Source organism: Petaurus breviceps, unplaced genomic scaffold, assembly GCF_028583685.1.
Source record: "Petaurus breviceps papuanus isolate PSGF00001 unplaced genomic scaffold, PetGlider_PUasm1.0 174, whole genome shotgun sequence".
In the NCBI taxonomy this organism is placed as follows: domain Eukaryota; kingdom Metazoa; phylum Chordata; class Mammalia; order Diprotodontia; family Petauridae; genus Petaurus; species Petaurus breviceps.
In genome coordinates this window covers 70,769,970-70,795,320 of record NW_027185761.1, presented here as the reverse complement: position 1 = coordinate 70,795,320, position 25,351 = coordinate 70,769,970, and the positions used below count along the sequence as shown (strand labels likewise).

Here is a 25,351-nt window from a genome sequence, read left to right as displayed (position 1 = left end):
AATTTTGCAAGGCCATCGTGGATGTCAGCAAGCTGGCAGTGGGGTTTAAATTGAAAAGGTGGTTCAAAATGCTTATGTTCTGATCCCATTTGAATCCTGACACTGACAGCGTAGCAAGAAAGCAGCTGTGGAGTCAAAGACCCAGGTTCAAATGCTAACTTCTGCTTGCACTAATGGAGGTCCACGGTTCTCACTTCTCCCCTGCCTTTCCCATTCTGCTGGGCTGCCAGCCCCCTCCTCAATCTGGTCTTCCCTCCCTCCTTCCTTCAGGGCCCCTCCACAGCTGCACAGAGCAGCCCGCTCCTGCTCCACTTACACTTCTTCCCTGTACTGCATTATAGTGTTTCAGTTCTTCAGTTCCAAATCTCAAAAACATGCACCACCTGCCCCCACCTCCCAGCAGAGTGTTAGGATTAAAAAAGCGGAACCTTGTTTCCAGAAGAAACTTGAGATCATTAAAAGAGTTTTACAATTCCTAGGTCATGTAGGTTAGCCATTAATTATGATACTGAAGAAAAATCTGGAAGATTTTTCCATCAATTGGATACAAAACACACCTTGCAAGTGGTCATGTAGATTTTCCATCAATGTGGAATCCAATATAAATTTTAAACTTTTAATTTACTTCAAACATTCTAGTTCCAGATACTTAACAAAAGTATTTTTAAAATACAATTCTGGAAATATAAATTCTACTCAGATTGCTACCCTCTCCAGCAGTAAGTACTAGAGGGAGGGTGGGGGTCAAGGAACAAATAAAGACCCAACTAACTTTACCAAGTCGTTCTACCCTCTGGGGATGGCCCAAGGAAGCATGCAGCCGGTCCGAGACTTTCCTTGAATTCAAGCATGATGAAGGGTCACTCTGGCTGTCTGAGGATTGCCTGACTTTCCCTCTTCCCCTTACCCTCAGACTTCCTGGCAGCCTTTGGTGCTATCTTCCCCAAGACTTTTCATCTGAGGGCCTGCCCTTCTTTGGGCTTCCTGTGGTATTCCTGGCACTGAGCATTCCCACCCACCAGAAAGCATGCAGGCACTCTGAGCATCTACGAGTAACACCTGGTATTACAGTACAAGGCCTCAAGAGAAGGCAGAGGCAGTTATCAACTTGCATTCAATGCGGCTGACGAGCTCGATCACCTTTCTCAGAGCTGAGTAGTTCTGCCTTCTTTCCTTCTTCCCCCTTTACCCACCACACAGAGCTTAGATCTCTACTTTCCTTTATCTTCCTCTGATGCCGTCCTTAGAAGGCATTTTTAAAAGTCATTTCCCTTTGTGTTGCTGCCAAGTTCAGCTTGTTCTGAGCCATGACTTTTCTCAAATAACTCTGACAGGACTTCATCTCTCAAGTTATCCATGACCTTTAAAGACGCTAGTTTGGTCAGTAAGTTCCTGAGCATCCAGGGTCGGTCGGTCGGTCGGTCGGTCGGTCGGTCGGTCGGTCTGTCTGTCTGTCTGTCTGTCTGTCTGTCTGTCTGTCTGTCTGTCTGTCTCTCGTATTCTATCTTCCTTGAGCTGACTCCTCCTACAGGATTTTAGGGTACGGAATGACAAGATCTCAGCTGGGACTTCAGAGATCACAATACTCCAGCCTGACCACAACGAAGAAGGGTGAGTATCCACTCACCTTGCAAAAACACACCTTGCAAGTGGCCGTGTAGATTTCGTTTTGAGTTCACTAATAAGAGGAAACCCACTATCCCCCAAAACTCCTGCCATCTGGGGATAAACATCCTTATTAGGAAATTTTCCCCTTCAATGAACCTAAATCTGATTCTCCGCTGTTTCCCACAACTCCTACATCTCTTCCCTGGGACCAAAAGAACAAATCTAATTACTACCTGAAAACTGCTATTATTTACCTCACCTTTATCCTTAAGCTCTATGTGAAGAAAATTCTTTATTGCTAATGAAATCGTATTTTGTACCAATGTTCCCTTCCCACAGAGCAAAGTTACAAGGTGTTTTCTTAAGCAATCATTTCTGCAGACAGATTTCATTCCCCGCTGGAAACCTGCTCTCTCAAAACCGAGGCTGGCTCAGACTCTGAGCCTTAGGACGGCTTGCTTCCTCTCAAGGTCCCTACCACTACTTCAGGACCAGTTCCTCACCTTCTGAAGAATAAAGCTGTCACCAATACAAGAAAGTTATCAGATGCTCTGGCAGAGGCGGAGAGAAGGCTCCATCCAACTGTATCATGCAACCACAGCTGGTCAGTGCTGTTCCCCAGGCCATTTCGGTCTACAGTATACACCCACACTTAAAATCCTTTGTCTCTCCCATCATAATACCATGCTCCCACTTCACGCCATTCACAAATTTTCTCAATGATAGAATCACTGGGGCCTCTCCACCAACAGTTTCCCCCTATGACATACCGACCACTCTCTGTGACATTTGCCTTTGAAGAGATGTGGAATGTTCTCATTCTCCATTTCCAGTAAATTACCTTTTAATCAGATCTTCCAATCTCCATGCAAATATACTTTTATTTGTCTATTTATTTGAAGGTATTCTTTTGCTAGTCTTCCTGGGCCTAGAGTACATTATATTTGTGTTGTGGGTCATCATTTAGAAACTTAAATCTCTGTCTCCCAAAACCATCTTTTTAATCCTGTTTCCTAAAAACATTCTTTGACAGCCATGATTCTAGAGACCCACCCTGGAGCTTCTGAACACCACAATCCAGAGACCATGTGGGAGGTTCTGCCAGGCAGCATCACTGGTTCTCATCCTTACCACTAAGGCCATCAGGCTCAACAAGTCTTGGCAGCACAAATGCTAATCCAGTAGGATCCATGGCCATTTGCCATGATGCCAATGAGCAGGGGGGAACAAGCCTTTCCCACTTACTCCTCCCTTCCCCTGACCAGGCCTGGAGAACATCCTCTGGCCCCAGTAGTCCTGGGGAGGACTCAGGCCCAGGACTTTCAGGAGCCTCTCCAGGGTCAGCAGTTCCTTCGCCCTTCTGGCTCCTCCACATTCTTCTCCCTTGGACCATCCTGAAAGAAGCTTCAAATGCTTCTGCCTCTTCCTGTTCTGTCCTCACTGGGCTGCCTTTGAAGCACTTCTTCCAGTCTTTTGAGGGACCCGTTATTCTGTTCTCCAGGATGAACTAGAGATTAGAGACTTAAGAGATTAATATCATTTCCTATTCATTTAGTTTTCCTAAGTTTCTTCCTAATTTGCTTTTATAGCCATCTAAAGCTTTTTGCCTATTACTAAACTTTGACTACCAACTACAATGAATTATGGAAAAGTCAATAAAAACTCCAAAATTTCCATATTTCTCATGTCTTATACTAAGAGAAAAAAGGGAAAGATTCACTGCCCCATATTTTTTAAACTGTCAACAATAAATATCTTCCCATGCCTGGCAGAAACTTTCTGCCTTTCAGCACATGAGATAGAAATAAAAACAGAACTGAAAATATCTTGGGCAAGGAGGGCAATATTTTCTATAACCAGAAAATGCCTCTTTCATTTCCATTAATTTTCAACTTAAAATTGAAGAAATGAATGAGATTATAATTTAACATCAGTGTAGAATTCTATAAATAAAAGTACATACTCAATAGTTATACTGGGATATTTTCCAGATAACTGAAGCCATATTATTTTTAAAATTAAGGTGGTGATACAGGACTCTTGAAAGATAGGTACATTCTAAAGGAAATGTGTAATTTTTTCCCTTTTCATAAATAATCATAAAAACTGGCTCAGATTTAGTTCATAAAAAGAAATGTTGAAGTATTATTCTGATCCTTAAAGATAGGTATTGCCATGTGGAAAATGAATTATATAATGTTTCTCTATTCTGGAAATGATGAAACAAAAAAGAAAGTCATTACATTACCTAAATATATAACATTCTGGAGTTGAATTTTGTGCTTCCCTAAAATCAATGATCCTATATTAGATTACATAAGACAATGCAATGTTAGACGCTACATACCTCTTTCACCAATAAGTTCACATTTACAGAGTGTTTGATAGCTTACAAGATACTTTATGAGACAGGGGCGGCTAGGTGGTGCAGTGAATAGAGGATCAGCCCTAGAGTCAGGAGAACCTGAGTTCAAATCCAGCCTCAGACACTTGACACACTTACTAGCCATGTGAGTTTGGGCAAGTCACTTAACCCCAACTGCCCTCCAAAAAGCAAAAAAAACAAACAAACAAACAAAAACTGAGAGGGTGGTATAACCACCAGAATGAATTTCCTAATGCATCAATGTCCTCATGTCACTGTCCTGTTTGAAAATCTTCAGTTCTTCTGCATTACTCCCCAAGAAACAGAGAATACTCCCTTATCTGCTACTCTAAGACCCACAATATGGCTCCAACCCCCCTTCTCTTCTCATGTCATTTCCCTGACAAATTAAGGCTGTTAAAATTTCCTTGCCCCTTTACACAGCTTCCTACATCTGTGAAACGGCGGCATCCTCACCCCCCACCCAACCTTTGCCCTGCCTTCCTTTAAAACCCAGCTCAGGCATTACTTCCTTAAAGAAACCATCCACAATTCTTCCCAGTCCTCCCAGATTCTGCTCTGTCTGACCCCACCTCCATAATCAAGAATCTTTTTACGTGTGACATTATTTTTGTGAGGTTCCCACCACCACACACGAGCCCCTCCAGTGCAGGGGCTGTCTTCTTTCGGGGGCATCTCCAGCACCGAGCCCAGGGCCTCCCTCAGAGTAAGTGCTGAACAAAGGTACACTTAACTCAACAAGGAAACAATCTCAGAGAAGACTTGCCCAGTCACCTGGAGAGTAATTAGAAGAAGCAGAACTCTTAGCTCCCATCTTATAACCTCCAGCTTTTCATGCCCGAGGTATCTCCCATTTTAAACTGAAAAAGGAAAAAAGGTGAGACATATATTGTTGCTCCATCTCTAACTGCTGGAATATATGTTTCTAACTAGACCAATGCATATGGAAAATCACAATTAATTCATGGCTGACTTGCATCTCTACCAAATCATAAGAGAATTCCATTCAAGCAAGGAACATACAGCTTAATATTGAGAACAAACAATATTCTTACAGGGATGTCGATTAAGAACAAACATGACTGGCTCAAGGTTCAAGTGCCTCCCCTGACACCTACCTGGGCAAGTTCCTTAAGGACCCTACACCTCACTGTTGGCATCTGGACCACTCTGCGGTCCCAAGCAGTGGCAGCTGGTCCAGGAATCCTCCTGGGAAACAGAGTTGTCCCTACTCTAACCCCTATCTATTCCCTAGACTGAGGGAAACAACGAGCAGAGCAGCCACATCTCAGAGTGCTGCAGAACAAGGGCGTGCTTATGCTTGGCTCCGGTTCCCAGTCTCAAGTGCAGAGAGTCCAACAGAAGGACCTAACTCTACAAGTCACAGCTGACCTCTGAGGTAAGCCTCCTTCTGGTTTTACCAACTATGGAGCCAGGCCCAGCCCCCACCTGAGGGGCTCTAATTAACTTATCAGTAAAATGAGGGGGTGCTGGGCAGGCAAATTAGAAGATCTCTAAGGTTTTATCCAACTCCAATACTCTGTAATCTCCAAGAACAGACAGATTCAAAAGAACAGGCGATTCTGAATGCAATTATTCTCAATATACTCTATTAAGTCAGGAAAATGGCACTGTCTTTTAGATATACTTTAACAAAAGTTTAAAAAGGCATCCTTTAAAAATCTTCATTAACTGTAAAATTCAAAATAGAGGGTTGAACAAAAGAGCATGCTAGTATATGAACCAAAGAAGTTTTGCAATGCAAATTATGGTGACACTAAGCTGTGTTGGAGAACTGCCTTCCCTGATGATATGAAATGAAAAAGAAATTAAAATCAAATCTGAACTAGCTTAGAGTCTGTAAATGAGGGCTTGTATTTAATGACTCCAAGAGGTCCCCTTCAAGTTCTCTGATTTAAATTCAATACAAGAAGCATTTATTCCATAGCTAAGAGTTTATCATTTGCTTACATAAAAATTTACAACTCATTCCCCTTATATACCTTCCAAAGTTTTATTTTGCAAACCACATCATTTCTGAGAATAAATTAATAAATTATGTTGAATCACTTTTTATTTGTAGAAGTCAAAAGGAAAACTCACTTGAATTAAAACCAAATTTAAAAACCTCACAAATAAAACACATGATCTTACTAAATATCCTCAGTATTTAACTAATGGGGGGGGGGGGATTAGAGAGGGGAAGCCCCCAACCACAGCCCATCCCAGGTCTCCTATGTTTAGAGCTGTCTACTAACAAGGAAACCCTCCCTCCACAGATGTCAAAGGCCAAAAGTAATCTTCAACATGTCCATAGGAAAAGTAAGCCAGACACAAAATCGGAAACCGCTAATGAAAACACTTAGGTCACATCCCGTAAAAGACCAAGTGAATACGTATAACCTTCGATTGCAGTAATAACAAGGACCAACAGTATATCAACCAACAAATGTTATGTTTATTCATTTAAACATCATTCAGGTAACGTGTGCAGGCAATAAATGTCAACTTAAAAATGTTTCATTTGTAGAAAAGTCAACTTTATTTTGACATCTTATATAAAGCACTGTTACAATTATGCTGACTTGAATAAGTAGCTTCCCAACTTTCAGAAGTACCAAATCTTTATAGAATTCAAAGCAACAAAGTTTTGCTGGGTCCTACCAAGATTTGGTAATGGAAATAATCACACTCCCAGGAGTGATTCATTATACTAACAAACCCACCTGACAACCTAAGCTACCCTTCACAAGCTTAGGCAGGAAAAGTCAGGTCATGCTTCTCAGAAGGGATTACACGGTTATCGGCAGGACTTTTAGAATGGGGCCACTAAGTTCACAATATTTGTAGCATCTTACCTTTCTTCTGAGCTATATAATCGAGCAAGTCCAAAGTCAGCTAGCTTTATCTGCCCTCTAAGGGAAAGAAGAGGAGAAATAAGGAATCTCATTATAATCAGCTTGGCTATGAGTTGTCCATTGAAATCAAATCACACAACATCAATTACTGCTACAGGAAAATATGGTCAAAAACAAATTTGAAAAAACTAACTGGAGTATAAAGAAATTAATCAGGAAAACAGCACATCTGGATCATTTTTTTTCCCCAACCACAAAACGAAGAAAACTGATGGTTTATGTAAAGCCCAAGCACTGTCTACACCCATTCCCTCCTATCAGCATCATCTGTCCTCACGGTGCTGATCATGACCAAGACATAGCATGAATGCTAACACACACTAAAAATGCCCAGTGAGGTTTCAAAAGTTGGTAACTGTAACACAATTTAGATTTAGTGCCAAGATGAATTCAATTAATAGCAATTTTAAGATAATATTTTTCATCTAAGCAAGCATCTTCTCAAGCCCTTTATAAAAGTCAAATCAATTCCATTACTTCTTTTACTCACAAAGACTAAGCAGCTATATCTAGAGAACACCAACCCAGGAAGGAGTGCTATAAATGAGAAGATTAAGAAAAATGTGTATCATGTCCCTATACATGACATAGGCACAGGCCAGGAAGCTATATACTAGTCACAAATGGCCTTGCTGATGACGTTAAGAAGGCCCACAGAGCCCTGGGAGGTTTGAACTTAAGCCAACCTGGGTGAATCACCCTGATTTTCAGTAAGCAGTCACAAAGATTACATTTCCAGCCCAGGTCCATTTTAGGGATTTAGGAGATTCCCTGGGAGTACTATTCCCAGCAAGTATCCCTGAACTGGTCATCTGAGAATGACTCAAAAGTTCCTTGTGACCCAAGAACAAAAGCTTCTCCTTGGACTTCATTAGCCCCTTATACTGAGCCCCAAAGCAGCAAGATGTTTCTAGGCCTGGCCACGGAGAAAGTCAGAAGGTTCAGCACAGTTATCTTTCTCCAAAGTTCAGTATGTACAAGGCCAATGGAGCTTTGAGCCTGCCTCCCAGAGGCCTCCTCGTGTGTGAAGTGCAGGACCAAGACCAATATGGTCAAGTAGCACCCGACATTTCATTTTGCAAACAATAATCAAAATGAAAAGCATCGAGGATGTAATTTTCCAAACACCAGTATTTTCACTAGTCAAATGGTAACAGATCTATTATTTGAAAAGTTATGTCAGGACAAGGTACATGTCATGTTGGGCAACAAGACAAGTCACGTGTTACTCTGTCTTCATTTTGTAATTCCCAAAAGCAAGGAATTAAGTCTTTAAATGTCATGTTTTAATTTCAATTCTGATCAGCTTCACTCAACACTACCAGCGACTGTGTGTGATCAGGCAATAAAGTCCTCCTTTAAAATTATAATCAAACTAATATCATGTGTAACAACAGTGAATGTGCTGTCCTACTGGACACTTTAAAAAACATACCTTTTCCCCCCTAAAAATGTAGCAAAGAAATCCAGTCATACCTATTGTTCAGTAGAATATTTGAACATTTAATATCTCTATGCAAAAAGTTCTTCTTGTGGCAATAATCCAAACCCTCCATCAGTTGTCTCATGAAGGACTTTATGTGATTTTCATTAAAATGAACCAGGCCTGATTCCAGGAGTCCCATCAGGTCATGGTCCATGTATTCAAACACCAAATAAAATGCACCTAAGAAAAGAGGAAAAGAATTAACAAATGTTACTCATTTAAATTTGCAGTCACTGCAATCCATCCACAAGCACTTAGTGAGCACCCACACATCAAGCCCTGTGCTAGCTGCTAGCCACACAGACAACCTCTCTCCTCTCCAGTTTCTAAAACTGATCCTGGTGCACTGCTCGTTCGGCATCCTCTGCCTGCCCTCATCCCTCTCCTCTGGATGCCCCTCCTGCAGCTTACCAACATCCTTCTCCTCCAAACTGATTCTGAGCATGGCCGAATGTCAGCTCCCTCAATCTAGAAACAATGCTTTTTACAAACACAGTCTAATAGTAACTGTCTTAGCTAACATTACATTGTTGATTCATTAAATTTGCACTTCACATGAACATTTCCATCCTTATAACTTAAAAAAAAAAAATCAGAGTATAGGAATTTACATTTAACCGTTAGTAAATTCCATAGAGAAAGGCAAGGTGGCTGAGTATACACGGGGCCGGCTTTGGAGTCAGGAAGGCACAGGTTAAAAATCCTGCATGTGCCACACTCAGGCTGACTCCACAGACAAGTTATATTACTGCTCAGTGCTCCAAGGCCGCTTCCTAAAACCCAAAGTTACAAAGCACAACAATGAGGGGCTCTCCACTCTGGGAGTTCCTCACAGAGGGCAAAGTCTGATCCTAATAAAAAAAAAAAAACACAAAAACCTGCCAATAATCTGTCAAGATTTTTAGGCAACCTAATCCTGCCAACTACCACATGAGTAGGCTATTTCTCTCTTCAGAGGGCCACAGACAGAGCTGTGGGGTACTCCCCTAGCACCCTCTCCTTACAACCAAAGCTGACATCAATTAAGTACCACTCTGAATCCAACTATACCAATAGTTCTGAACCAAGCCTACTGTTATTTTCCAGCCTATATCTTTCAATCTTTATCCATACGGATATACTGAGAATTTTCACAAGGCATATTGAAATCCAGGCACCTTTTTTTTTTTAATTTAAGACTATGGTTTTGTTCATGATTGACTATGATACATTATATTGTGCCACTTGATGCCTTCAGTTCTTAAAGGTGATTCCAGTGGTGGGCAATCAGATGCAACCAGGATGAAAGAACTTTAGAAATCTTCAGCCTAACTAAATTCTGAGAAATGTCAAGCTACATCACCTCTAGAAGGTCAACAATAATCTGAGACTGTAGAGAGAATAACCACACCAATAAAATCAGATCCCAACCTATTTAACCAGTCAGTCAACAAGCATTTATTAAGTCCCTTCTATGTGCCAACGGGCACCATGCCAAGTGATGGGGAATACATGTGCCTTGTGAAAGTAACTTCAGCTTCATAAAATGTTTACAAGTAAACCATGAAAAGTGTACTTAGGACAGCTGCTCCAGCAAGATTCTACAGCTAAGAAAGGATTATAGTATTACTCTCCCACATATGCTACAGGCACTGAGCCTGGGACACCACCCCCACACATGGTCATTAGGGTCTTAACCATGTGCTGGAAAAATATACCAGAGAACAGAAACAGCTCCATCTCACTTTATTTTGCAAAGTGCTCACTAACATCAACCTTGACCGTTATCTACTGGCATTAGCAAGGGGGTCCCAAGGAAACAAAATTGTATCCAGCTCTCTCTCACTAAACAGCCTGATGTGCTGGACAGATGTAAGAAGAGCCTGGGCTCCCAGCTGGTACACAGACTTTGTGTGCCCCAGATATCTGAAATGTGCATTCCTTGACATTATCTACTAGAAACTTGGAGGTTTCACATGTGATTGAGACAAAAATCAAATACCTATGTACCAAGGAGAACATTTTTTTCTTGCACTAAAACAATGTACTTTTTAATTAAACAATCAAGTATTTGTGAAATACATATGTGACAGGCGTTATGCTAAGTGCTGGGGATACTAAGGTATCAAAGAGGTATGCACAGCCACAAACGTAACTCTGTGATCTCGAGGGTCACTGAGGGACAGAAGCAGCTATGTTGGCATAGTGGATAGAGCACTGGGCCTGGTGTCCAAAAACCCGTGTTCCAATCCAGCCTCAGACACTTCCTAGCTGTGTGACCTAGCCTTTGCACTTCACTGCCATCTGCCTCAGTTTCATCTGCAAAATGGGAAGAATAACAATGACAATACAGCCTTTGCCTCCTTAAATGAGTTATCTGCAAGTGCTGCTTACAGCACCCGGCCCAGACCTTAGCTACAGCGATGATTTATGACTTGGACATGCACCCACGCCTTCCCATCCTTCATGGCCTCTCACCAATTCTCCAGAGGGCACCCACCCTGCAGGACAAATGCCTTCCCCTAGCGCTCCTGACATCACATGGAACCAGTGTATCCCTGTGGGTCGTCCACTGGCTTCTCTGCTGTTTGCAATACAAGATCTGCTGCCCACTCCTTCCAGTCACACCTATTGTCAACAATGTCCTTCGAGTTACTTCTGGCACACACAAGACTTCTTTGGTATTATACTGAAACTTTTTCACACTCATCATTTATGTCATCATTGATCTTTGAGTAACTCAGCTTTAATTTAATTAAGGCACCCACCACCTCTCACTCAGAAAACACTTCAGTTAAACAAGCCTGCCCTTTCCTGCAAGGAGAAACTCCACACCATTCAAAGCCCCAGGCCACTTCCTAGATGAAAGCAAGCCTACTCCCTCTTCCTCCCGCATCAATGGTAAGCCCAGTTCACATGCCATGGGCAGTCTGTCCAAGACACATTGGCTGATATCTTCTATTTCTTTCTCTTAAAGCTCTTTATGCACTGTTTCCCTATTTATTTTTTATTACCAATGATAGTTCTCAGGGTAGGGGGAAAAAAGGTGATACAAAAACAAGAAGTATCAATAAAAAATGTTTTTTAACAAGTTTGTCTGAGAAACAGAAGAACTAGAGAAGAAAAGCCCTTGAAAAGGAAGACAAAAGTGAGGGAAATCCAAAAGGGGGAAGTCCCCCAGTGTTCTTGATCAGCCACAAGCTAAAGAGAAAGACTTGAGCAGTGTGATGGCAGCAAGGCCACATGCTAAAAAGAGACAAAGGGTGCTTCATCTATAGGGAAGCCATGCAAAGTACAGAGCTTGTCCCAAGGTTAATCCAGCCCAAAGTGGCTGCAAGAGTCTTTGTACAAGGAAAAGAAGGGGGATTGACTGCTCCTTCTCTGACCCCATCTGCCCACGTGCTAAGGCATACTTTTCCCAACTCTGAAAGGTTTCTATTCCACCCACCCTCTTAGGAGGTTTCAGACACTGTATTCATTTTGTGTTTTGCAACAGAATTATTCCAGTTCATTCGCTCCTGTTACTAACAGTTTTGTGCTTAACTACTTTTGCTATTGGAAAAACATCTAAATAATTTTTATAAGTCTGTTTATGCCTTTTGATCCCCTAATTAGTAGAGAATATTTCTTATTGGGTTAGTATCAATCCAAAAGAAGATGGATGTCAGACTTTCATCAGAGACACTATCCTTTTCCCTCAGTCTCTATCTTTTCTTTTAATTTTAGCTACATTTTTTGAATTTCATATAATGCAAAGACAATTTTATCTTTCAAGACTGCCCCACATCTGATTATGATTATTTCCCCTATAAATAGTAGGGAAACAACCTTCCATTGCTTTCTAATTTCCTCATGGTATGGTATGACTTTTTAGTTATTTGCGCTACCGAGTTATCTGGAACACACCGCCATTTTTCGTAAACTGCTGTGACATTTATTTCTAGATCTTACTTATTATAATAGTCTATTCCGTCATCAATTTTCTGCCTACCCCACCCCCAATCCAAGAGAACTTTGTAAACGAGCTTGGGGTTGGGCAATGCCAAGCTTCCTCCAGAACGGTGTCATGACAAGCGTCAGATGCTGCTTTCACATCCTATCACTAATATTTATTATTGTGTGAACTTGGGCAGATCGATCAGGTTACCTCTCGGGTCTCCACTTCCTTATCCATAAAATGCAAGAGTTGGACCAAGCACCAGCAACCTCTGAACACCCTTTGCTTCTATCTTCAGACAAACAATCCTACCACCAATCTCTGCGTTACATCCCTTGATATTTTAACTTTGGTATTTGTTCCAACTTTCTGTGAAAACTCTGACGCTACGTAAAAGCTGTGTGTTGGTAGGATAACTACCATGTTATCTCCAACAGAATTTCTCTTCCTATTTCTTCAATCTAAACTTTGATGGTGATACACCAAATACTGGATTTATTTTGTATCCTGACACAGAAGACCTTGGCTAGATCACACTTCCTCAATTCTTTGGCATTCTCTAGGTAAACCATCACGTCGACAAAGAAGAGTTCATTTTGCCTGTGCTTATTTTCTTAATGTCTTTTTTTAGTCTCATTGCTATAGCCCAGGATTTCTTGCTTTAGGTCAAATAATAGTGGAGATAGCAGCAGAATGGCTTCATACCAATCTTAAGGGGAAAATGTCTGGTGTGTCTCCATGACAAAAACAAACTTTCAGTGACCAAGTGAACACCCAACTCACTTGCTCACTTAACACAGAGCTGAGGCTGGATGAGGTGAGTGGTCTCAGAGGTGTGAAGCGTCCGAGGGAAGATCTGAACCACAAGCCTCTGACACCAGGGCCGGGTCTCTCTTCTCGGCACCATCTGCTTTCCTGCCTCCCCATAAGAGAGAGCTAGGAAGACAACATACACCGAGTAATGGAGCAGACAAAGAGTAATATAAACAATGGCTTCACAATGTGAATAACATCAATAAGGAGGAGCTACAAAAATGCAGATAAATACAAAGGTCAATGTCAGTACTAGCCTATCCAATTAAAATAAAAGGATTTTTTTTTATTGTTAACAATGCAAAAACTGTTTTCAGGACATTTATTTTTAGAGGAATCTAGGGGTTTTGGGGAAAGTGTCTTTTGAAACAAAATAAGTTTTTAAAATAAGATAAATGCGGGAGTCAGGACAGGAGGCATTCTTCACCCACTTGGTTATTCCTGTAGGGATATTTATGTCAACTGAGCTCTTAAGTGGTTCTGAATCTCATTTAGAAGGCTCGGTAATATTGTGGGACCTGGGTCAATTACCACAATTTTATTTCCAAAAAAAGAGTACCAGAAGGAAGCCATTTCCAATGTGGACACTGCACATCTTCCATGATCGTGGTCAACAACTTTGACAAGCCTGCACATCCCTATTTTATACTTCGTTTGCTATTTATAATCAGAAGGTGATCAGTTATCTCTGACAAAGAATCTTGTACGATTTTAACACGTGAATGTCACATGGCTTGTGAGAGAAAAAAGCCTTTAAAGCAACATTTCACTTTACCAAATTAAATGCTTTCTTGAAGGACAGAACTAGAAATAGCAGGGAGATTTAGCAAAGAGGTCAATTTAGGTGCGATGTTAGCTACCCCAAGGCAGAATGGGTTTCTTTCAGGAGGCAGTGAGTGGATTCCCCCTTACTGGAGGTCTGCAGGCAAATGGTAGCTAACTAGTTATAGGATATAGTATAGAACAGAGGGAACAGGCATCAAAGTTGTATAGTCAAAAGGCTTTTGGTCTTTTTCAAAGAAGTCATATTTTTCAAAATATTTCCACCTTCATCCCTTATGCTCACCTCTTCATGAAGTCAACAAGTATCAAAATTAAGGCAACAAAACCTTTCCTAAGTGCCGACTACGTGCTGAGCACTGTACTAAGTCCTGACAACTTAAATTATGTAATCTGCATTACGGCTCCTTGTAGCTTTTCTTTCCTGATCTGTATCAGATACTGGGACAGACAATATCCTCAAGGTCCCCTCTGTACAAACACTGTTTCAGAGCACTCTGAATCAAAGAGACCAGGTGCCCCCCAAAATTATGTTTCTACTAGTCTCTAGACACATAATAAAGTTACTCAGCCAACACCTGTATTTATTTTCCTCACAGAATCCACAAGCCATCGATTCTTCAATTGAGCTGAAATGATAGTTTGTCTTCTCAGTTGGTTTATACTGACAATGTAAAAATTAATATGACTTATTTACTCCAGGAGTCTGTCCATTGGTCACTGGGAAAGGATTTCACATTGAGAATATCAACAACTAAATTAATATTTTTATTTCAGACAGTAAACAACTGCTTGATTCTTGGTACACTTGACACCATTTTCACCAATGTCACTGCCACGTGTAGAAATGGAACAGGGCATGGAAACAAGACCCACTCTGAATTTGTTTGTGTTTCACAGACTATTGATACCTAAGAATTTACTGCCTACTCGTCAGCCTAGTGGAGACGATTCCGCCTCTTTGTACTTAACAAGGCTGGCCCTAGACAGGCAAACACCAGGCACCAATTCAAAGTCTTTTGAGCAAAGTAGAAACTTCCAGAGCTTATACTCCACTGACGTGGTCTTTGAGAAATCCTAGAAATCTCCATGCCATAAAAAAAAAAATAATTTTACAAGACTTTTTTGGGGAAAATTAATATGTTCACTCATGAAAAGGAAAATGAGAAGCTTCTCATCTTTGAATCCCTCTGGATCACATACCCAAAAGAACTGCAAAACTATTTTCTTTGATCTGTTTGGGGTACACCCTGAATCAGCCTTAAAGTTTCCTGTTGCACCATCACCATAGCAAGTGTAGAAACACAGAGGAGGAACCAGAAATGCATCACCAGAATAAACTCTGGATAATGAGCTCTTCCAAGCCTAGATCAAATCTGAACCATTCCCACTCCCAAACCAAGGTGACACCACTAAAGCAGGAACACAAACAGTTCTACAGCAGACAAAAAGTGTTGGGTCAGAAAACTCAAAATACACTAACATTCACAGATATTTGAAATGATTAGTTTATTGTGGGTAAACAACACTTTTAAGCAAGGAGAAGTGGTTATAATGCCAATTAACTCTAAATCTCAACATATGCCAATCAAACAAGGGATAGAGGTGGCCATAAAAAGAAAAAATCAATTAATTTCAACTACACAAAATGAAAAAGTTTTCAGACAAACAAAATCAGTATGGCAAAAAAAAAAAAATAACACTTGAACAGTGTGAAAAAAGTCAGCATCAAATATCAGTGACAGAATTCTGATACCTAAGATACCTAACAGAGGAGATACTCTGTGTGTGTGTGTGTGAGTGATCACTCACCAACAGTTATATTCCCAAAGGACACCAGCAGTTTTCAAAACAATAATTTCAGACTATTGATAGTAATATGAAAGCTTTGCTCCACAACACTGATAAAAGAAATGCAAATTAACACAACTCTGAAGTTTCATTTCACAGCCAACAAAATGGCAAATACTACAAAAGACAAAAACAGCACATATGGAAGGGAATTCAGAAATACAGGCATCACACTAATGTAAACTAATGTAAAGGGCTGTGACCTGGCCCAACTATTTGAAAATACAATCAGGAATTATGAGAACAATGTCCCTAAACTCCTTCTATCCTCTGAACCAGAAATCCCACTACTGGGATGCAGTAAAAGGCAGTCAAAGATAAAGAGGTTCAGTAAGTACCAAAATATGTGCAGGAGCACTTTTTATGCAGCAAAAAGCAGAAACAAGGTAAATGCCTAGTGACCAAGGAGCAGCTGAACGATCCTGGAATGCAAATGTCCTGGAACGTCACCGAGCTGTCAGAGACATCGAGCTTGAAGATTTCAGGGAAGCAGGAGATCTTGTGCAAGGTAATGCTGAACAGGATCGTGAGCATAATAGCGCAAACAAAAACAACAACAAACCAAGCCACTTTATGAAGGTTTCACTGACCTAGCTTGGCCTTAGAGAGCAGAGGAGGAAAGGCCTCTCCTTGCTTTCAGTGGAGAAGAAGGGGATAGAAAGCTCTGAGTGCTGCCTGTGCTGTCTGCTGCTTTTGTTGAACAGCTGCTGTTGGGTCTTTAGTGTCCTTACAAGGGAAGCGCTCACTGGATTTAGAGGAAAGGGGGACCAAAAAGTGCTATCAGGAAATGACAGTGACAACACCACAAGGCACCCCCAAAGTCCTGTTGTAAGCCTCAGCATGCTCCATTTTCCTTTTTACTACCATCACTTTCACCTTTTCCCCCAGTCCTCCTCTGCCCATCCGTATGGCACAGCAGTAACCTTGAATCCCCTAAGGCTCTGCCCATGGCACTCACCAAGGGTCCAGGAAATAGCGTGAGCTAACCAAAGCGCATCTAGAGATGCTCACCAACAAGGAGCCAGCCATCAGCTGACAAGAGTCCTGGGCCACAGCAAGCCACAAAAAACCGCCAAATGAAGTCTTCAGCCCCACAGCCTTTTGCGCTTCCCTGGTGATAGGGCCGAGTGGGCAGAAAAGGGGACTAAGGATTTTAAAAATCACATTTGTGACCATTCATAAAATATCAGTAAAATTCCAGCCACTCCAAACATTATGTGTTTGTCTAAGGGTCAATACAAATTGAATGCAAAATTAGTAGAATTAAACCATGTCATCATTATTCTCAGTATAAAAGAAACCAGAAGTCAAAAGGATAATGCAACTAAATGGAAGGATGATTCACTGGTTCACCTTAAACAGATCAGAGAAATTGGGCAGAATGTTTCTTATTTTTAATCTATCTAAAGACAATAAGGAACATGCTTCATAGGATGCTTGGTAATCATGAGTATAAATAAAAAGGTCATCATTAAGATAACTGTCACTTACATACTAAAATCTGGTGCAGAGGTTGAAGAAGTTGAGAAGCTACAAAGAACCTGAATTCTCAAAACCAGGTAAAACAGAGTATAGAATGTCAAAAAACATTACTCATTCTGAGAAGCCAAAGGAGGTCAAAGGCCAGAAGAAAAGCCACACAATTATCATCAATACTTCCTTCAAAAAGAGAGATGGAAGGCATATAACGTAGTGAATAACAAGTGAAACTGGAAATGAGTGATTCAGATAGTGATTCAGACATATCAGAAATGTTTTATTAAAATCATCTACTATTTAGAGCCAAGGTCAAAATCATTATCAAATTACAAAAAGGAAAAAAGGTAGGCAAAAAATATCGTGAAAAGTTAAGTGCTATTTAAATGCGCTACTGATGTTAAAAAGTGAAAATAAGTGAAAATATCCTATGATTAACACAAAAAAAACAGCTGCCACAGTGAGAAGGCCAAAGAAGTCAAGAAACCATCTTGAGCAGCAAACATCTCATCTCTCTGTCAAATGGTATAACAGAGAAGCCAAAGCAAGACCAGTTCTGAATACAAATTTGTTAAGTACAAAGGGCGGGAGAAGAAAACTATGAACAGCACTGCCTCATACAACAAGGAAAAGCAGAAGTGAAAAGAGTTGCCAAAAAAAAAAAAAACCTGCCCAGAGACCCCAACTGAGCCCCAGCAAGTCAAGATATGCAAGCAAAGAGACAGCAAATGGATGGAAAGTAGATCGAGACTGCTGGCCTTTCAAGACTAATCTATTTGCTGTCACAAGTCACAAGGACCTTCACACTTAATACTTAATGTTCTGTACCTAGTGGAAAATGACAAGGCAGATGACCAAGCCAGGAGGAATAGCCGAACTAGACTGAGTGGTCAGACTAAAAACATGTTGCTGGAGACATTTACCCTATTTCTGTCCATCTCAAAAGCACTGATACTTTTCCAAGAAATTTCAAGGAGGTAAAGACACCAAAAGAATGGAAGAAAACCTCAGGTGAAAAAAAAAAAAAAGCAGTATGTCCCAACAAAAATTCTGCTTTCTCGGGGCGGCTAGGTGGTGCAGTCAGAGCACCGGCCCTGCAGTCGGGAGGACCCCGGATCAGACCCCCTCAGATACTTAACACCACTTAACACCCACACAAAAAATAACTGGCCATGTAACCTTGAGCAAGTTACTTAACCCCAACTGCTTAAAAAAAAAAATTCTACTTTCTCAGCTTTCTAAAAACCTGTAAGAATAATCAGTGTGCACATATCAAAGGTGTCTTTCAAGAAAATGTAAAAGGAAAGAAAAAGGCTTTTCTAAATGATTCTTCAGAATATAACACTTTGTCATGCAGCCCTACAACTGGCAGAAAGGACCACAGAATACTATCCTGCACGTCCAGGTGCATTAAGTCCCAGAAATAAACCAAGATTTCTTCTTCTTGATCTGTTCCAGATTAAGGGCTAGGTAAAAAAAAAAAAATTAAGTGGACAAAAAATGCCTACTTTCCAGATTAGAACATGTAGCTGAACAGCTAGTTCACAAGCTAGGGGCCAGCAGTGACGCTGTCTGGGACAGGCACTGAAAGACAGACAAAAAGCCGGGCCCAGGATTAAAGAGGAAGAGGATGCCAATTTATTATTCCAAAGTCTCAAGCTGTTCTGCAGCGCAACATTAACATTCCTTACAGTGAATCTCAGACAATCACAACACGAGGAATCCATATCGCTGACTCTAAGGGAAATGAAGGGACCCTGGATAAAAAGTTTCTAATGATGACCTAAAATGTAAGAAGTGGCAAAGAGGGTAACAGTACAGAAAAGCATTATCGGTAAAGGAGGAGTCAGGAGAAAGCAAGGCAGCCGAGAGGGACACCGCACCCTCTCCACTCCCACCCCGGAAATACAGAACGCAAATGTGCAGTAGGCAGCTGGTATAGGAATGAATCTCTGGCAAGATATGAATGACAGGCTGACGACATGGTATGATACTGATATGGACACACAGATTGGAGGCGGGGGGGAGAATTAGGAGCAAAGACGTTAGAACAGAAACCAAGGGAGTTGATGAGATCCCCGAGCGTACTGAAAGACAAGAGGGTCTGAACCCTACCCATCTATTTAAGTACAGAATTAGTACTTTAAACTACAGAAGAGAGTAATGGCCCAGTCAGTTCCATCAATAAATAATAATTCGTATTTAGATATTGCTTTAAAGTTTGTCAAATGCTTTACATATATAACCCGATTTAATCCTCACAATGCCCTGCTCGAGATAGGTGTTCTTATTATACCCGTGTTACAAATGGAAACTGAGAAAAGTTACACGGTTTCCCAGGGTCATACAGTTAGTAAGAATACAAGGCAAGATTCAAATTCAGGGCTTCCAGACTCCAAGTTTAGCACTGCGGACCACAGCCTGAGCAGCCTCCTGTATGCCAGGTACTCTGAGAGAAGCTGGGCTATCATTACAACCAGCCAACCAATTTCTACTGATAAGGAGCTTTCCTTCTAATGGGGGGGAGGAGCAGGGAAGTAACACAAGGAGATTATACATACACACATATACATGCATATTTATTTATCATATAAAGAACAAACCAAGAAAGTCAATGCAAAGTAGTTAACTATGAGACTGTTTGGGAGAGAAGGCACAGGCTGACCCGGTGATCAGGAGGCTTCCCATAAAAGGTGAGGCCTGAAAGACAGTGATTCTATGAAAAGGATCCTCTGACGCCAGAGGGGCAGAGGCGGGAGTCTTCTTGTGGGGAGGAGACAACCAAAGTGGCCACATGGCATGCAGAGCTGAGGGGGAAGCCGTACAAAGATACCAAGGAGACAGACTATGAAGGGCTTGAAAAGTAACTAAGAGGGAGTTTATAGTTGATCTTAGAGACAAGAGGAAGCCAATGGGGTTGTTCAGTAAGGTCAGTAAGGGACGGGCAGGGTCAGATCTACAGAAATGTTAAGCAAAATCTAGTTCTCCTAACACAATCCCTTGTCTAAACATATGCGTATGAGACATTGGGAGGCGGGGTGGCACAAACCTGAGACAGGCACTACAAGTGACTGAAAGGTAAAACACATTTAAGATTCCCCTTCATTTCAATTTCTCGGTGCGAGTTCTGATCCAGAAGGCTAGAAGGAGCTGCATTCAGCACGCTCCCTGGCTGATGTCTCCTCCCTAAAGAATTAGAAACTGTAGGGGCTTAGAGCTGAAGTGACTTGCGCAGGGTCACAGATTCTACTCCAGGACTAAGACCACACCCGGGTGCACAGGTGGGGGGCTGCATCGAAGCACGTCCCCGCTGGTGTGGCCAGAAGCTCAGGGCACTTCTCTATATGATCAAAGTCTAGAAACTGACAAAGGAGCTGTCCACCTCCCACTGCCCATCCAAGCACAGCTAACTGCCCCCAGCAAGTGAGGAGTCCCTAATGAAGCAAGTCTGCCCACTGAAGCAGCTAACTCACCGAAGAGTTAACAAACGAAGTCAGAGAAATCTCAGAAGTGGTGATTAGCAAAAGGAGAACAGAAGGGCTGGGAAGCAAGGTAAGAAGGTTGGTGCCTCTCTGAAATAGCCAGCAAGAGGGTCAAGATTGTGAAGGAGAGATATAAAGCCACAATGGGTGTGATGAACAGGAAGGGATCGGGAGAAAGGGGGCCAGGATAAGGGCAAAGGGGAAATCTGAGAGGAATAAGGTGACAGATGTGGAAGAAGATAAGAGACTGAAAGCCAATTTCTCAGTGAGAAAGGTGTGGAAGAGATGCCCAATGAGCCAGAGACTTCAGACAACTGGAGCCCCTGGAGTCTCTGGAAGATCAGAAGCAGGAGCTGAGCACATGCTCAGCAAGTTGGGGATCATCATCATCTCCATATGCCCCCATACTGGGCTGAGGCCACAAAGTAACTGGTACCTAACGTAACTTCACAATCCCTATAGCTGATCTATGGGACCAATGATCTATCCTTGTTCTATCCTTGAATTCATGTCCCCAGGAACTCTACCAGCTCTCATGCCCCATGAATCCTAAAACCTGGGTCACCCACCCCACCACCACTTGTCTTCTCCATGCTGAATCCTGCCAATCAGTGCATCTACAAATGTATGTCGTCTGACCTCACCCAGGCTTTTCCAGACACACAGCAATTACCTGATTAGCTTGATGCCTCCCAAATCATTATCCCAAGACTCCCTTTCTCCCTTTAGTCCCACTGATCACTCCCCCTTATCCTTCAGCAGTTAAACTGTCTCAATGTCTCAGAAGAATTGTTTTAAGCTCATTCTACCACTCATCAAGGCAAAGGCAGGGAGGCTTCTTTCACAGAGGCCCCTCCCTCCGTGCCCCATCTTCTTTTGAAGATATAAATCTTCTTTTCCCTGTTCCTCCTTCTGCCTTTTGCTCTCCTCCTGTTTCTTCTAGTAAATTCCCCAAATAATCCTCCCTTCTCTCTTCTTCACATCCTTCCCCCACTTCTACTCAATTGCAAACAAGCCAATCCTTCAAACAACATTTGACCCTGGCCTCCTGCCAGCTGCTTCTCTATATCCCAGAGCCTTGCACACAGTAGGAACTAAATAAATGCTTGTTGACTTCCTTCTTCAGATTCGCAGTCAAACACCTAAGAGCCGTATACGCTTACTCTTACAGCCTCACTTTCTTTGCTCACTCACTCACTTTTCAACCAGTCCCTAGCTTTTACCCTCTCACCCTCCAGAAATGGAAAGCTCCAAGATTATCAGTGATTCCTTAACTGATCAATCTAATGGCCTTTGCTCATCCTTCTTTTCTCCTGTTTCCTTTGCTATTTATGCCTCTTTACTATCATCCCCCAGGACTCTCTCTACATGGTCTCCTTTGTACAATCACAAATTCAATTACCTCTTTGCAGAAGCCTCTCAATTTAAATATTTAGCCCTAATCTGCCTCCTTAACTGCAGTCCCACATTGCCAAATGGGCCAATGGACATTTCCACTTGGGAGATCCTACTGGTTTTCTCAAAGTGAGCAAGTCCAAAATGAAACTACCATCTTTTCCCTAAAATCTCTGTTTCTGTTGGGGGCACCAACATCTTTCCAGTCAGCCAAGATGCTCAACTTCGGAGTAATCCTTTTTCTATCTCTCCTAAATCCAATCCTTTACCAGGCCTTGCAGATTCTACCTCCAGAGTCTCATATCCATCCCCTTATCTCCACAAACACAGCCACTACCCTAGTCCAGGCTCTAATCACTTCTCACCTCAATTCTGAATTAGCCCCACTGCTTCTAGCCTCTCCTCTCTCCATGTAATTCCCAAACTAACCTTGCTAAGGCACATGTCTAGCCAGGTTAGCCGCCTTTGCCCAAAAGCTTTCAGTGCTTCTATTGCCTCTATGATTAATCACAAATTCTTCAGCCAGGCCTGATTCAAGGTCCTCCATCGTTGAACTCCAACTTGCCTTTCCAGATTATTTTCCATTGTTGACTTTATTTATCTTCTCTACTCTCCAGTCAAACTGAACTACATAAGATGCTGAAGTCCACATCCCTTCTCCTGGTTCTGACCCTTTCTCAGGCCACTCCCATACCTCGTCCTCCCTCATTTCTACAATGTTTGGCGTTCCCATCTTCCTTTAAGGCTCAACTCAGAAGCTACCTTCTCCATAAAGTCTTCTTTAACATCCTAGTTATGAACAGCCTCTTATCATTAAATTGGCCATAACTTATCTGAATACACAGTGGATCTTCTCCCAATAAGATATAAGCTCTTTCAAGTAGGAACTGTTTGGTTTCAAATACTCAGAACCTAGCACCATGTCTTGGATAGAGTGAGCAAGTTACTTAATAAATGGTGTGGACTGCGGGGAAGAACCTTGTGATTTGGAAACAGAAGGTTTCAGTTCAAATCCTGCCTCCTTCCTGCTGGTGGGACTCCTCTCTAGTCCTCAATTCCTCATTTATGAACTAAGGAGATTGGACAGAAGGACTCTTCGAGTCCCAACCAGCTCTGGACATGGCGTTGTGGGCAAGAACCATTACTACAAGGTCAGTATCTAATAACAAGAGAATATAATTATGACACATAAACTAGGGCATTGCAAATCCTTTATATCCAACATTCAAAATGGCTGAAAAACTTCTGAAATCCCCAACACATTTTTTCCTAAAGACCAGATCACTATTAAATGTCAATGTAAGCACCATGAATTATCTCTAGAAGATTCTTGAAATAACATTGCCACAGGATCATAATCTGAAAGCTGAAAGGGATGTCAGACATCACATTTTCCAATCACTTTATTTAACAGATGAGAAAACTGTGACTCAGAAAGGGCCACTGACTATAAGCTGCATGTTGAGCACAAGAAATTCCTATGTTACTTATACGTGGTTTGGTTTTCTGTTGGTGGTTGTTTTGTTTTGGTGGGGAAGAGGGGGGAGGTGGGGCGGGGCAGAAAAATAGAAATGAAAGACACTTTACCAATCTCCTATGAGAAAACTATGGTTTTGAAACCCAAAACAAAAAGAGACCAATCAGAAACTACAAGCCACCACAACTTAATACTGATGTAAAATTATGGAATAATTTTATCAAACAAACTATAGCAATTCATGTACAAATTATTTACTATAACCAGTTTGGATTTATACCAGAAATGCAATGATAGTTCAACATTAGGAATGTCATAAGCATAATAAACCACATAATTAATGGCAATAATTTAAAATCACATGATCATACCAAGAGACCCAGGAAAAATACTTCAATAAAACATAGCAATAATATATATTAAAACACTAGGATTTGTTGGAATAAAAGAACCTTCCTTTACTATGAACAAAAATATCTATCTGAAACCAACACCATTATTCATAACAAAGAAACACCAGAACCTTTCCCCCAACAAATAAGGAATAAATAAAGAAAAGCTATCCATTGTCTTTACTATTCATGAGTTATAAGGCCACAGGTCAGAACTGGAAAGGATCTCTGCAGTTGTGAAGACCAATCACCTCATTTTATACATAAGGAACTGAGGGTCAGAGGTGGAGTGACTTGTGCAAGGCCACACAAGTGGCCAATTCCAGGTCTGAGTTCAGGTCCTCGGACTCTTGAGTCCCACATTTTTCCTACTGCACCCCATGGCACAGCAGATTTTAGAAATCTTAGCCTTTTCTCTGGCATGCAAATTCCATTTGTGTCAAACCACTACAAACCTTTCTGAATAACTGATCCACAAATGTTTATAATATTAAGGACACAGAAGCTTAGGGCTGCATGGCTTTAAAGGTTTACAGTTCAACTACTAGCAAATGCATGAATTCCTTCTAGAATGCACCTGAAGAGAGCCTGAATACTGACTTCCAGCAAAGCAAAGCTATCTGCCCTCATGATTTAATTTAATTCAGCAAGCACACATTAAGTGCCTACTATGTGCATGGCCCTGTCCTAGGTACTGAGCATACACAGACCAAGATGAAAAAGCATTCTGAGGTTCATTGAATCCAATGATTTTTTTCAAACAATACACATCACATCACATTGTCTAAAAAATCTGGCTTTTCATGATTTCTCGCCACTGGCCTCATTTCAGCCCCTGCAGCCGCATCAGAATGACTGGGTCTAGCGCCTTCTTCCACAGAACAGCCCCTCCACAGCCTGGAGGCGTCACGGTTCCACTGCACCTTCTGGCTGCCAGTCTGAATATCCCCGATTACTTCAACTAGTCCTTCAACGACAGTGTTTCATGATCTTTTCACCTTCATTTGGTTTATTAACCTGGTCAATTCTCCTCTAAAACAGGGCACTTAAAATGGAGGGTGCCACAGCCCTGGTCACTCACAGATGGCCATTCCCCTCAATGTAGGAAGGGCAGCAAGCTCCCATGAATACAGCCTGAGTGAAGAACAGCAGCGTCTGGTGACAGTCACAATGCATTCAGTAATGTTTGCAGGTAACTAAAGCATGTCGTCCTCTTAATGTGAGCTGTTCTCTGCCCATGGAGCCAAAGTTTGGGAGTTCACTTTTAACCTTATTTAAATTCTTGCTTAACTTGGTACAACATTCCAACATGTCAAGATGTTTATTACAACTCGATTCTCTAATCCAATGAATTATGTCAGCCACGAATTT

At 41.5% G+C, this 25,351-nt stretch overlaps 1 protein-coding gene across 1 annotated transcript in view; it reads right to left on the bottom strand.

Moving 5' to 3' along the window:
* Positions 1-25,351, bottom strand: part of CDK13 (cyclin dependent kinase 13) — a 99,635-nt gene that overhangs the window by 28,680 nt on the left and 45,604 nt on the right. Inside the window, exons 7-8 of the mRNA XM_069084582.1 lie at positions 8,389-8,578; positions 6,853-6,909 (exon numbers count right to left, since the gene is read on the bottom strand). Coding sequence (XP_068940683.1) covers positions 6,853-6,909; positions 8,389-8,578 — 247 coding nt within the window. The remainder of the gene's footprint in view (positions 1-6,852; positions 6,910-8,388; positions 8,579-25,351) is intronic.